The 15,518-nt window shown below is 38.0% G+C and overlaps 1 protein-coding gene across 2 annotated transcripts in view; it reads right to left on the bottom strand.

Annotated features, from left to right (window-relative positions):
* The window catches only part of LONP2 (lon peptidase 2, peroxisomal), a 43,252-nt gene that overhangs the window by 6,434 nt on the left and 21,300 nt on the right, over positions 1 to 15,518 (bottom strand). Inside the window, exons 10-12 of one of the 2 annotated variants that reach the window (XM_040615410.1) lie at positions 15,174 to 15,300; positions 13,974 to 14,107; positions 4,749 to 4,891 (exon numbers count right to left, since the gene is read on the bottom strand). In XM_040615410.1, coding sequence (XP_040471344.1) covers positions 4,749 to 4,891; positions 13,974 to 14,107; positions 15,174 to 15,300 — 404 coding nt within the window. The remainder of the gene's footprint in view (positions 1 to 4,748; positions 4,892 to 13,973; positions 14,108 to 15,173; positions 15,301 to 15,518) is intronic. The other variant, XM_040615411.1, reaches the window with a different exon arrangement.

The raw sequence follows: 15,518 nt of genomic DNA, 5'->3' as shown, positions 1-15,518 counted from the left end.
CTTTTACTGTATCAAAATGCCTCACCTTACCAAACGTCTTCATTTTTGTTAACATCAGTTTCTACATCCACTCCCTGTGTTTTATTAGTTACAGTGACTTACTCTGATTAGCTTAGCAATTGCCTAGTAACTCAGGTTAACAAAATCAATTCTTCCTGGTTACACTGAAATACCACAACACTGAAGCCTTCTCCTTTATACTTGACACAATCTTGTGTTTTGGCAACCTGTCGTGGTTTCAAACGTTTCAGCTATAACGAACAAAAGTAACCACCCATACCCTCTCCCATCCCAAAGCAGCCATCACCAGGTTTGTTGGTTCAGGGGTTTTTGTTTTCTTTTCCTTTTTTTTTGGACTGGATGTTAGCATTGGCTCTAACTATATCAATTCAAAACAGTTTACAGACTAATTCCACTGTTCGAGAGCACAGGGGCAGAAAAAAGCAAACATGACTAAAGGTCAAAAAATAAATGGTTCTAAAGATTCGTCATTTATCTCAGTATAAACACATTCCTCTATCCTCGGACTAGGCAGGGACCTCCTCCTTTCACAAGGAAGCTGAGATCTGGTAAGAGAAACCAGGCGTGTAGTAAGTGTTAATCACCTTTCAACCATCATTCTTCCCACTAACTGGCAGACTAAGAGGCAGCAACTTCTCCTGCTGTACCGCTAGAGACTGTGCGACCTCTGCTGCAGCCTCCTCACCTGAACGCCAACTGGTCCGTGTTGACAGGCATACGTACACCAAATGCCTGGCAGCTTTGATAACTGTCTTCAGAAAAGACCTCTGAAAAAAAAAAATCCCTAAAAATACACACAACACCCCACACAACCATACAATACTTAGAGGAAAGCACGTTATGTTACATTAAACGTACCTACGAAGTGTTACAGTGAGCCCCACAAGACTCAATCGCTCCTGGCACCTCTGAGTAATTTCTTCTCGCAAAAAGTCAGAGGAATTGAAATGGGAAAAAATCCTTACTTATACTTTTTAAACAACTTCAAATAAAAATGACTATTACAATCAGCTGATGACTGGTCATGTCTGTCAGATGATGGCAAAATAGGTCACTGACCTACACGAACAGTCTTTTGAAAATTTCTCTAGCTGAGACCAACTCAGCTACAATTTAGCTGTAATCAGAGTAGATGAAATACTTGTCAGAAACATTTTAGCTGCCTGGGCACTGCAAACTAAAGTCTTAAAATTTACTTCAGTCATCTATTTTAAAATATTCAAGGTTATTAAGATCAATAAGAAGAGACATCATCCGCAAGTCTGCAGTTTTGGAGCTACTTTGGAAGTCAGCGTTAACTGACAAAAAGCTATTAAGTCACTGATTCATAATGGGAAAGGAGAACCAGTCCTAAGTTACTTGCTGGCCTCTAGCAGCTTTGTTGTCCTTCCACAGGTTCTGCCCACCTGACTGTACAAACCTTTGTTCTCGTCTACCCCCCCCCGACGCATTCCCTAGCAAACCACTGCAGGCAAACTATGTAACAGCAGCTTCCTTTACGGGAAGAGGATTTCCCAGAAACATCACCGCAAGACTGATACTTCTTAGATAAAAATGCCTGTCTAAACCTGTGCTTTGTACAGGTTTTGCTTCTAGAAGATACCCTCCTTTGTTCCTTAGAATTGTGTGTCCCGTGGAATAGAGCTATTCTTTTATGGCATCTGCATTTTCATTTCCTACAACAGGTAATTTCACTGACCTGCAGCTTCTGTCACTTCAACTCCTCTTACATTATGAGGACACAGACTAATTCTGAAGGGCCTTCCTGTGGTGCCAATAATGTTTTACACTTCAAACTAATGTCAAGATTATTCTTCCAAAGCATTGCTATGTGATTTATTCCAACATTTGTTCTGTAGGGTGATACATAAGATTATTTTTCTTTGCAGTAAATGAATTAATCCCGCAAGTATGGGCTGAATATTCTGCCATGCCTTTCTGCTGGGAGACCTCTGCAGAAAATATACAGGCAACACACTGAAAAGCTGAAAGCTGAATCACTTATTTTTAGGCATTCCCTGAAGGACAACAGATCAATTAAGTCACGTCATGTTTTCAGGTCTGTTTGCTCAGTCTCATCCAAGTACTGATTTGGTGGCTGCCTCCACTGCATCTTTATTTCAGCTAATTATAAACAGCAAATGCAGGTCAGAGGTGAAGCTTTAAAGGCCAGATACAGAGAGGAAGAGACACACACTGAAGACTACAAAACACTAGAAAACCAGGAAAAAACACCAGCAGCCAATCTGAGATGACTGGCATTGAGGCAGGAGCCACAATCTTCATTTGAAAGAATCTTGGGTGCACTTGAGAAAATTTAAAGGAATAATAGGTTACTTGGGAAAATTCATTAAAGCAGGAGTTACGCGACTATCTGAGCAACTGACATGATAAAAATCATAAAGTGTGTACTGAAAAATATTGACTCGTTAATAAATACAGCAAATAGTACATGAAAATAAATCCTGAGCTGCTCTGGGAATTGATGCTGTGGGGATTCATCACTAGTTCTATTTATGCACTACTTAATTTGCCTGCTAAATATGGGAACATTTAAAAAACCTTTGAGACACAGGTCAAAAGCTTCAGTCAGTCTTATTTCAGCTTATACAGGCCAGCAGACCCAGGAAATACTTATATGCATATTCATGGCAACTGTTCATGGCAAACCACCCCCAACCCACCACTCATGTTATTCGTATATTTGGAACTGAGAACCACACTTTAAAAATTTTACTTGCACTACTTACTCCTGTCAAAAAAGGACAAAATAGCAGAAATTATTTGCCAACACAGCCACGCTACCAAACCTGAACGAATAATCAACTCCAGAAAAAGTTCAAAACTAGGCAGAACATCTAAGGTTAGTTACATATTAGCATATTTCTTGGCCTACAATCTAATTTCTAAGAAGTATGACCAAAATTCCTATTTACTTGAATTAAATCTACTCGTGACTGGGAACTAGCAGTACATTGCAAGTGACCAGAACTTTTGTACAAATTAAAAAAAATTCAATTTATTTTTTAGCACCTTTATGAAACTAATAAAGACTGTAGAAATCAGAGTACTGGCTTGATTATTAAGTTCAATTTACCACAATGGCTTTATGTGCATCTGCAGTTCAAGCACTAAAAAGCCAAAGGATCCTGCAGCAGTCTAGCTCCAAAGACCAGATGTCTGAGGTATATAACATACTTCAAAATGAAAATTCTGAAAAAAACCTACATGCTATTTTTCAGTAATTGTTTCTAAAAGTCACGTAGTGAGAAAAAGATAGGACAGACTGGGAAAAATTTCCATAGGAGTATTACAAATGATCTGATGGCTACAGTCATTCCAAACCACGCTGAAGTGCATCCACACTACCTTCCTACTTAAAATGGCCTTGAACTGTCTTGTGTGATTTTATTATTGGGTATAGTGGCTTCTGAGGGATGAAAACAAAGAAGGCAAGTTGCTTACAATAAAGCAATTTGCCTAAAGAGCAATCTCTTCTAATTTCCAAAAGTAAAAAGAAATAAGTCAGAACAGAAATGACCAATGTGAAAAAACTCAGCCAAGTGAGCCACCAGGTCTTCCTTGCTTCCCATTCCCCCCAGCTTCCACCGGACCACCATAATCCTCTAACACAGTCAACAGTGCTGTCACCTTTCAGTTTGTTTTCTCATTTCTGTCTCTTTATTAAGAATCTCCTCCATGATAAAACCTTCATAAGCAAAAAACTCTGTTCAGGTCTAAAAACTGACTTATTTCTTAACAATCGCTCATTTTCTCCTGCTTCCCCTGCATATTTCATCCTCAAAATCCCACCGGAGTCTTGTTCTCTCATCTAGGAGAGGATTATTGCCACAAGAAAGTTCTTAAAAGTTTGAATTCTGCCTCATCTGGTAGTTGTCCCTTGATTTCTATTTTCTCCATAACTTACTGGTTTACTGATCTCTTCTCCAGGAGAAAGACGGAAGAATTTAGCATTCCATCAACAACTGGCTTCCTGTCACAGTGTAATATATACTACTTATGCTCAATCGGTTCACCTGAAGTAAAGCGGAGAGTAACTGCAGTGTAAATGCTGAAAAGAGAATCCCAAACTAACAAACTACTTCAATTGATGGCATTTTCACAGGATGTAGCAAAATACAGATGGGGGCAAGGCAGAATTCTGGAATATGCCTGCTGAGGAACAGAGCTGGTACCAGGAAGCTGGAGGTACCTGACTGATCATAAAACATTTTTAATAGCTACGAGTCACATTAATCTAAAGAATGTCTGAGAACTTCTGGTGCAAACTGAAGTGGTTTTAATACCCCAAAAACGCTGACTGGCTTTAAGGAGGTATGCGGGACAGTCCTTAAAGAGCTCCTCAGAGACAGGATTCCTGGGTTCTACTTTTGGCTTCTTTCCCAAGACCACCAAACATCCCCCAAACAAAAGCAAAGTTGTTATAAAACGGAAAAAAACACCACCACATTCTTAAGCACTGCTGCAGGCATCTCTGCTAAGAGAAAGTCATGCCATTATGTTATTTATGTACCCTGAATTAAAACAAAACAAAACCTTTTTTAGGTGAAAAAAACCCCACTTGGTGGAACACAAAGAAGCAGTTCCATTACTAAAACATTTTTAAAAAAGTTAATATTGTATAAACTCAATCAATAGCAATAAAAGAGACAGCTAGTCAAACCAGGCAGAAACAGGAGTCAAGCAGAAACAAATGAGGATGTTACCTCCGTATCATACATGGGTGGCCCCAGGATATCTTTTAAAGCATGGAAATCAATTAAAATCGGCATTTCAGGTGGCAGAGCCAGGTCAGCTGTGTCACTGATGGATTCTGGTTTTGCGTCTTCTGTGACATGCTCTTTGCAATCTAAGAGAAGAAAAACTAATTTAGGATTTGTAGCAGTCTTTCTTCACACAGGAATTAAAAAAAAACTTGTGACAAGAAAAATAAACAACTTAGAAATTCTGTTCATGAAAGTGGGCTTAAACCATCTTTCATAAAAATCTTGCCAAATTAAAGATGGCATCAAATTCAATTATTAAGCCTAAACACGTTCCAACTGTTCAGCAAAGATGACATTAAATCTAGAGCACTGACAGAGATGCAACTCTCTTGTTTAAATGCATTTGAAACTAGGTCAAATAGCAAAACACGTTAAGTGCATTTAGGCCTTTGCACTTTTCATCAGATTTGTGCATAAAAATAGTATTTGTAGGAGATGATCACATTTAATGTAGCATAATACAGACTCTGGAGCCGAATGTGGCAATCCTGCTGTTCTTTTTATGCACATTTACAACCGTGCTCCCTGTGGTCTCTGTCTGCAAGGATTTAAATGCGTAACTTCTGACACTAATAAGTTCTGTCAAATGGCCAGATTTACACATCGCTTTGCCACATGCCTGTGTGACTTACCGCCAGCCTGCGTTACTTTCAGTAACATCTCACTCCACAGCATCCAACACGGACAGTGCCACTTACTGCCTCTCTCCACACCCTGGTGCTCAGCGCCAGCTGACCAGGCACAGAAGCTGCTACACAGAGATCGCAGAGAAACCAGCTCCAGTGGGGGAGCCCTGGTGTGCTGCCTCCTTCCAGGCTGCCAGGTGGAACCACCACCCCAGCGCAGCACAGCCCACCCCTACGCAGCCTGCGCAGCACATACTCCGACCTTACCTGTCCTACTTGGAGTTTCGCTTCGTGACTACTGTGGCTTTACTCCAGCACAGAACGGTTTGGGTTGGAAGGGATCTCTGAAGATTACCTAGTCCAAACCCCCCACCGCAGGCAGGGACATCTTTCACTAGATAGGGTAGCTTAATTCACAGAATTGACGTCCCTTGCTTGTTCAACAGCCAGTTCAGAACACAGCGTCCACAGTCTTTGCGCGGGGGGAGAACCTCAGACAATTTTGGTGTAACATATTTATCTGCAATTTCAGTGTAACATCTTCATCTATGGTTTTTGTTTTGAAATACTGCACTCACACAGGGCTCTGCTCTTTTCTTTGTTGGGCGAGGTATTTCTAAGGTGCCTTGATCAATAACAACTAAAAAAAATAATCCTCAAAGATCAAATTATTAGGCATTTTCAGAAATACCTAGAGATGTAACATACCCTTCAGGAAGGGCCACAAAACCCAGTTAGCCTGACACATTTGAATGCAATATACTTAAGTATCATCAAGAAGGGATGACATAATTAAAGCAGTAAGTTATGGATTCAAAAGTGTGCTCCTTCCTTCCTCCATTTGTAGTATGATTGTATTTCTTACCTACACAATTGTTTCCTTTGCAGAATTTCCTTAAAACTTCTGTTTCCTCTACAAACGTGTTTCCTATACAAAAGTGAACTGTAATAGGGATCATATAAATATCAAAGCCTCAAAATTGTTTTAAACCAGACTACACAGCCGGTTGTTTGCACGAATAAGCTCAAGAACTTAAACATCATTTGTATTAGGCCTACACTGCACATCTACTTAAGCAACTGTATGCAGAAGGAAAATGTAAGCAGGGAAACATTTCCCCACAGAATTTGATCCAGATGCATAAGGCTCATTACCATTTTGTCAAATGCCCTAAGCAACATTTTAGTGAAACATATATCAGAGAAATGAAAAATACTTGAACAATCCAGATGTTTCTAAGGTTCCATGGCAGTTTTATGGCAGTGCCTCCCTGCCCTGAGGCTGCCATTAAGAAAATCATTGCACACATACATGTAGTGAAGGTATTTCTTCTCACCCCAAAAACAAAAGCCTAAGATACATTTAAAGCAATGGTCTACATTACCCAGGAATGTATCCTGAGCTTCAAGACTTCTGCACCACTTTTTGGGAAATTACCTGCTGTTGCTTCCTTTCTTTGAACTCTTCTTTATTTTTGAGAAAAAAACAAAACAACTGTCTTCCTTTGCCTACTAATGCATACACAATAAATGAAGCTCCAGGAATTTAAACAGTTATAGAAAAAACACAAATCACTGATCTAATCTATTTAATATAACAGAGGTGTTCTGTGCTGCAAAATTCTCAGAATGGATGCAAAGAGAACGTCTCCTTTCACAACACACAAACTATCCTTTTGTAAATCCTGATATACAAAAGCCTTTTTACAGTTCATTTTGTTGCACTGCAATTCTCACTAATGCCTTCATACAATATCAAGGAAAACATTCTACATCACGATTACCATAATAACATCAACTCAGCTTTCATTCAGGACTCAAATCTAATAGTTACTATCCAACAACCACTAATCTGTCCATTGTACAACTCATTGCTCCATGCATAAATCCCATTCCTTTACTGTAAACACTGCCTTAGTCGGATGGCCCTCCTGTTGTTCCAGCATGTCTCTATATTTTTGTTGAGCTGCTATTTCTGTACATAATAAATTCAAATACTAGCAAGTCTAGAAAATGTCACCCTGCATGCTATTCTTGCAACTCAGACTGCAATTTCAACGCAATGGATCTTCAAAACTTGTGTAATTTGATATGACAATTCTTATTTTAAAACAAAACTGAGTTTAAAAATAACTGGGTTTGTTCTGTACCAAGATTGTACTACCTAACACACACAATTCTCCATTTCTGCTTGCTCTTATTTCATCTAGCTCTACATACACAGCTGAAGGAGACAGACTCTCGTAAACAAATCAGTAGGTAATTTTTGAGGCCACCTGCCCTATTAAAAGAACCAGAAACTCTTTCTTTGAGTTTATATAACCTAATGAGTCGCCCCCATTTTATAATCTGTAACAACAACAAACTCCAGGCTTTTTCTAAAAATATTAACCTAAATCCCGACATTATCTATTTTTCTATAAAAGCATACAGTGATGTTCCAAAATATAATTACAAACATGAACTTTTTCTTTGAAGGAAAAAGCCATCTTCTTTCGTCACCTTTATAAGAAGTGCTGACCACGGAGAATCTATAAAGACGCAAGTAATTAAGATTTCCATTAATGATGACAAATACGTGTTTCCTACCTATTTCAGAACAGCCATAAACCACAGTACAAGTTAAATGACACATTCACGTTACCAGAAACAGAACTTTTTGTTAGAACAACAGCTGGATCATGTTACATTTTGAGTTCAGTTGCAGAAATAAGCTACGAAGTCAAAGTGCCCTTAAGAGAGCTCCACACTGCACTGGAGGAACCACCTGCAATTTACTATTACATTACTGCTTAAACAAAAGCAGCATGGTAATGAGTTGTTTTGACATTTAAAAATTGGAAAAGAATAACAAAAAAAATCAAGCAACACCCCCCCCCCCGCCCCAAACACCCCTCCATAAAAACAAAAACAAAATTCAAAAAAGGATGAACCAACAAAAAAAAAAGATTATGTTTGCAAATTTTTCAGAGCAGAATCTGCAGCTACTCAGCAAAGATCACGACAATGTTCCTCAAGAATCTGCCTTAGCAAATTCCCAAAACAAAATCTTGCATGTAAATACTGGATTTGTAAGAAAATGGACTCCTAAGAAAACATACTGATAATGAAATGCTACATATAATTCAGGATTTAATCTAAAAAGGAATTCCATAGCAGAAAGACGAAGATTCAAGAATTTAAGACTGCTACTTTCTTCTAGAGGTATTATGGAAATGAGTGAATAAAAAAGCCTAAAACTTTCTCAACACGTAGCAATTTCTCAGCTCCTCACAAACCAAACTTAAATTAAACACTAGTAATACATAAGTCTTAGAGATTTCTAGCCATACTTACTGGCCAAGATAGAAGAATATAATAGAAACCTCAATTTTTTACACAGCTTTTAACATAACATATCCTCTTTTGCCAAACTGCTATGAAGAGGTATATGAAAGAGCATAAGCATGGAAGAAGAGGCTTCAAGTGTGCAGGCAATTAAAGGGAACATAGCGTGTTCTTTTTTCTCACCTGATTTACTAGCAGATGCTTCAGCACACAACAGACCAACCTAGAATTCTTTTAACCCCTCCAAACTAGCAAACTCACTCTGCAAAACTAGATTGAGGTAGGAAAGGATGGGATTGCCCTTGTGGACAAGAGTCCGCATTCAAAGCCAGGCATAACATGAAACTACATCTTAAAAGCAACTTTCCATCATTCAACTTAAATTTTATGCACTAGGTACTTGGGAAGTGTTACTTTCAGAAGAGTTCCTTTCCAAAAGAAAATACTTCCTGGGACCTCAATTCTACTAAACACTTGTATACTTAAATTTAATGCTATGCCTATTTCCCCCCCCCCAGGATCAGAAAATTTCTCTTCTCACAAAATAATTCCGTTCCAACACTTCTGATCTAGAATAACAATATGTATTTGAAGAACTTCAATTTCAGGTTTTCATGCAAGAATATTTAGATAAATTGACATGATAAAAAATAAGTTTGCATATAAACCCAACTCTTCATAACATTTATGTCTCTTTGGCCTAAAAGAGCAAAGACATTCCAAACAATTTTTAGAAAGAACCACATATTACTGTCTGCAGAGCTGATAAGTGTACTAATGCTGGCACAGCTGAGCTCAAACTTGAGTGCCTACAGTCATACCACCGTGGGATTTATTCTGATCAGATTTCATCAGCTCATTTCCCAGTGCTATGGGAGATCCCGTGCTGCTGGAAGTGCTGAGTTTTAGCTATAACATAGAACAGGTCACTTTTTGCATGAGTAGTGACGTTAGCCTAGCTATTAAAGCTCTTATACATACTAAAAATAAGCACACACACACCCAGTCATGCATAATAAAAGTTTTGTGAATAAAATGCATTAAGCCCAGGTTGGGGGAGGGAGAATAGGGTCTACATGTTTCAGTTCACGTTGACCATTTCAGTCAAACTTGCATTTAAACTCAAACCCAAGGGGTGTTTCCATCCACAAGGAGTAGAACAAACTGTACTGTATTACTGGGTTATGGGAATATTTAAGTACTTCCAAAGCCTTGGTTTCAACATGGATAGAATCCTCCTTTAATCACTTTTAGTTATTACATAGTACCTGTCCTAAACCTCCTTTCAAGTCTGAATTAGACAACTCATTTTTCACTCTGGGTTTCAACTGCTGTATCATGATATGATGTGCACAGTCGCTGCATTGTATTCTCAAGGCAGTTGCACTAAAATAGAAGGAGAGTTTCACATATTTTTGTGACTCCTAGAATTTCTTCTAGTGTCAAAGACTAGATTAATGTCTCATAAATCTTAGATATTGTTTCAGTAAAATATCAGATAGTGTTACTGTACAGGAGGATGACTCCCTGGAGAGGTCTGAAAAATTACTCCATTTGTTTTTGCTGAAGTTCACTCTACAAATTCAATGACTGATGCAAACTAAAACACTCCTCCACTTGCCAACTTCATCATAAAGCTCTGGAGTCAAAGGAGCGAGCAAGGCAATACAAAGCTGCCACTGTATTTCAGTCATGCATTTTTGGAAAGTGCTAAACACGGCTTGACAGCATATCTCCTAGCATCGGTTGTGCTATGGCAGGTATCCTCAATTTTTAGAGCCTACTGTCAAACAGTGCAAAAAAGCCTGATGCTTACAAAGCCTTGAAAACAGATGCTCCTCTGAGTTAAAAATCTGATTTACTCAACATAATGATGGAAATTTTGTGGTTCTACCACCTAATGGCTTTCAACTTTTATTACAAACCCACAAGCCAGAAGGCACTCAGCTGAATAAACACAATACACACCATGTCACTATTCTGATACGCTACAAATCATACAAATTGTGCTTTAGCAAGTCAGAATCTACAAAGCAAGCTTGTAACTTGCTCTCTCTTATTCACAAGTCATGACATATGAATGTACTAAATGTAGTCTCAATCCCACACTAGTAACTAACAAATGTGTAAAGCAAAAATGAATTATAGGTCTTCTTATACAGATAAAGGAAAAAAATAATCAAGAAATAATTCTAAATGAAACTATTAAGAGACAACTTGATTAACTATTCTTCCAGAGTCATTCATTATATGAAATAAAAATTAATCATCACTACTCACAACTGCACAAATGTCCACTAATCAACAGGAAAAAAAATATTTCCAAAGATATAAATATAGGCTACATCCCGTTATTTGCGTCAACTTCCAAGAGTCTGGGGATATTTCTGTGTTTTGTTTTAAATACTTGGTTGTTTCCAACAGACTGAATGAAAACTAAACAAAATATTTTTTAAAAGGGTGCTGCTCTCATACATTCCCAACAAGTGACAATACTCTGCTAAAAATACAGCAGGGTATAAGCACATTATTAGTACAAAATAAAACACATTTTGCAGACTGCACAATTCTACACATGCCTTCATACTACTGAAGTTTAACTATAGAACCACCTGTGCCTTGGACTCCTTCTATTAATACAGCTTTTTCTTATGCACAGTTTCAATTCTAGAAGTACAAAGGCAACTCTTCATAGCTCATTTCTTCTGGACTTACTCCAAATTGTGTGTCAAGCTAAAATGCTAGCATTTTGCCCTCTTTTAAAGCACTTAGCTTGCTGTTTTCACTTAGCTTTGGTAAAATGCAAGTCCAGCACTAATTTTAACAGTGTAAATATCTAAGTTGCAAGTCCAGTGCTAATTTTAACAATGTAAATACCTCCCTCGCTGGATTGCTATGTCTAATACAGTTCCTTTTTGTTCTTTGCTTTAATGGCAAAACGTTTTCTTCTTATAGTATCGGTAGTTGTGCTCTGAACCTACTTTTTATTTCTTTTATCAGAAGGCCTGAAGAGCAGAATGACACACTTTATTCAGCAATCACATTAGACCTTTAAAGCACATTTTAGATACACTACCCTGCAGTGCAGAGAAATATTTTAAAAATATGACTTGTCAAAACTACTATCAAAAAAAGTGACAGTAGCAAAGGCTTCTGATACTGCTTGATGCTAGTAAGCCTGGCCACCACAGCCCAAAGGCTCAGGGTTCTGGTTCAAGAGCAAGTTAAGGTATCACAGAAACGTCGACAAACTCAGTGTTCGACTTCAGAAAAAATGCATCCAGCACAGAAGAGAGAAGGTAGACAAGACGCACATGATATAAATGGAAAGCATTAATAAATACATCTTTAAAGCTCTTCCTTTTAATGTAGATGGGACAACTCAAACTGCGCAGTCATTCACACGTGCACAGCCACTGCTACTGCGACAGTTCACTTTCCTTAAGCCAAACTTAAAGAAAGTTCATTTTCTAAGAAAATCCGCTTAAGAGAACACCGATTTGTAGACCAAATTCAATCTGCTGACATTACAGCTTCCACAGGCATTATGATCTTAGAAAACTCTGCAAGGTGAAAGATGATTTAATTTTCAGATGGGAAAGAGTGAGTTAGGGAAAAAAAGCAAGGTAAAGTTGAAAGACCATCAATAAACAGATTTCCAGAGACAAATTACACAAGTTTTTGCTACGGGTAAAACTCTTCTTCATTTACTCTTCTAATTAGTACCACTGTTTGTATAAATACTGGTTTTATTTCTTCCCCCAGGATTTACTCTCTGAAAGGAGGAGGGGCACTGTTCAGGCTTGTACACTGCTTTATTTTAAAGGAACAGGTAATAAGTTTCCTTACTTGTCCTCTAAACCAGTCCAGAACTATTCTAGTTCTATACAGATGTTAAAACTTAAAGGTTTTTCCACATTGGCTAAGTTGTGCAGTCTTTCACAACATCAAACCAACAGGGGTCCGTTTAGCATTTTAAGTTTGTGGGTATTCTGGAGCAAAAGCAAGCAGCCATTCTGCAGGTTTTGCTTTCTGGTGTCCTCTGGCACAGTTGTTCTCTGACAGACTGGCAGCGTTCCTTGTCAGAAAGTGTCACCTGGACTCATTGCAGTCTTTAAAAAACAAACAAAACACCCAACACCCTGCTTTCTGGATTTTACTGAGACTAAGGACTACCCACATTTTAGAAGTTCAACTTCAGGTTCAGATTCTGTCCTTTCCCATTTCTCATCTACCTTGCACTGAGGGCTCCTGCAGCATCTAGTGCTGCAACGAGCGCTCTGAAGCCTCCAACAGAAAACCGCTGTGTACAGCGAGATCCTGCATCAGCAACTGGCTGGAATAAAAGCACAGTTGCCTATGCTTTGCATGATATGTTTCACCAAACTCAGCACGGATGTTCATTTTTATTAAAGAGAACATTAATTTGGGGATGAAAAAGGGAGCAGTCACCAGCTGCAAGTTGCATATGAACTGGGTTATGGGCCTGACATCTTACTTCCCTCCTTCTATTTCAAGACTAGCAAGAGGTCTACGTTTACTGGTGAAGAAGTTACCTGAGCACTTTTGCTGTTTGAGAATTTTATGTTTAGGTTTCATTCTGTCTGCTGGATAACTGGGAATAATTGTCATTATTGTCTGTATACGTGGGAAACAAGAACAGACTTACTGAAGTCGACAAGTTACCAAAGCTCCAAGAGGCTTAGAATAAGTGCAGTCTTAAAAGGCACATAAAAAGAACCCCTAAACCTTTCTAATTTAAAGCTCTTAAAGCAGACATTTATTTTAGAGTACAACAAAATTACTAGATTGAGTTCTGAGCTGGTAGAGCATGCATAGCACAGTTAAAGAATCTTAAAATACAATAACTAAAGCCATGCTTAGTCTTTCATTAAAGGAAAAGAAGTGAAAGATTTGCATAAAAAAGCCTAGGAAGACATAGAAACATACACAAATCATAACTGCATACCTAAGATATGAAACAGATCCATTGCACTTCTCAATTACCAGCCCGGTAGGCTGAAATTACTTATGTCCCAAGCCATAATTCAGCATGACTCGAAGCATGCATAATAAGAATGTTACTCTATTTGCAAAGCTTTTAAAAACAGCCCTTAAAGATGCATAAAAAGGGAGAAAAAGTTGATAAATCAGCTTCCTAGAGACTATATTAGAATTTTCCTTTTTGATAAAACATGCAAAAGATACACACCTTCTCCTTCACCCACTTCAGCACGATCTGGCTTTGTTTCTTTGTGCTGTCCCTCTGCCACTTTCACCGCCACGGCTCTGCAAATAGCTCCCAGCTTCCGATCCAGAGAACGGACTCCTGCCTCCCTAGTGTATCTAGCATGGAGACAATTATTTTACTGGTGAACATTCTTTCTAAGAGAGGTTTCTTTTAAATAATCACACTTTCATTTTTAAATACATCCAAATAAAATGGTATTTGAAAGGCAGTGAGAGCCTGGACTACTCGAATAAACCGGGAAAACAAAAATGTCATGTGCTTTATCAAAATAATTGTGGTTTGCTGATAAAATTGTAAAGACACACAAACAACCAAGTGGAAAGAAGACATGATTAACACCTGGTGCCAAACCTTACTGAAATGCTAAACAATGCTCCAACAGCACTGAGCTCTTCACAGATGCATAAAAATTATAAGGAAGAACTATTTTAAAACTCAAAATCGAGTTCACTGGAAGTTGAGGAACTGCCTGCAAAAGAGTATTTTCTTTTAGTTTACAAATTAAAAAGAAACACCAGACAGTAACACTCACTAAATGCCAAAATGCTGTTCCTGGTCATAAAATACTTCAATTCACTGAACAGCGATACACTTTTTCCATTGAAAATGAGCTAGTTTCAAGTCCAAAAGATGTTGTGATCAATATCTTTGCTCTCACATCCAACAAAAAAGTAGTTCTAATTAACACAAGCTATTTAACACACACCCCATTTAATTTTTTTAACCCAATTCCAGTTTGTAGACAAACGTGGTCTATCAAAATGCTAATTTCCATTTTTTGTATGAAAATGACAGAAAAGAAACGTCATTTTTTACAATAAAGGTTGTCTGCTGCCACCATAGCTTCGCACACTGAACACGGCAGCAATACTAGCTTCAAGTGTTTCCGTTTATTCATAGCGCCTTGCCAATTGTGTCAGCAGAACTGACGGTGAGCCACACGCAGAGCCGGAGCAAGGAATTCTCTAGAGAAGGAAGGATGATTTAGTTTAGACAGCAGAGCCAGACAGAGCTCAGGAAAGAGCAATTCCATAAATTAGCAGTTGTTGAAATTCTGAAGCTATTGAGGCCAACAGATCTTAGGTTATCACTTTATAAATGATTTACTAGTTACCAGAAAAAATAGTTATTAAAACTTAAAGCAGTGAATAACAGATTTACCTGGTAATTATGTCCAAAGTGGTTACTTGTGGAATCTGTATTTGCTGTGGAGTCAGGCCATGTTGTTCAAGCTGTTTAGGAATCAAGTGTCTATGTGCAATTTCAATTTTTTCTTCTTGTGTGTATCCTTCAAAAGAAAAAGCGTATGTTTACTCATCTTTTTCCTTATACGCTATGATACAATCAAATTTCTTACCATTTTTAATCCTACCTGATTGAATTTAACAAAAAAAAAAAAAGCCAGCTATAATTTAAAAGGCTGTTGGTATGAGACTTTGTGGTTATTCATAACTTCATGTGATCAAGAGGAATAGAATTTTAGTCTTTCAGAGATCTCTTTCTTTA

Source organism: Falco naumanni, chromosome 15 (genome assembly GCF_017639655.2).
Source record: "Falco naumanni isolate bFalNau1 chromosome 15, bFalNau1.pat, whole genome shotgun sequence".
Classification (NCBI taxonomy): Eukaryota; Metazoa; Chordata; class Aves; order Falconiformes; family Falconidae; genus Falco; species Falco naumanni.
The sequence above is the reverse complement of the archived record's forward strand: the minus strand, read 5'-3'. Positions and strand labels throughout refer to the sequence as shown.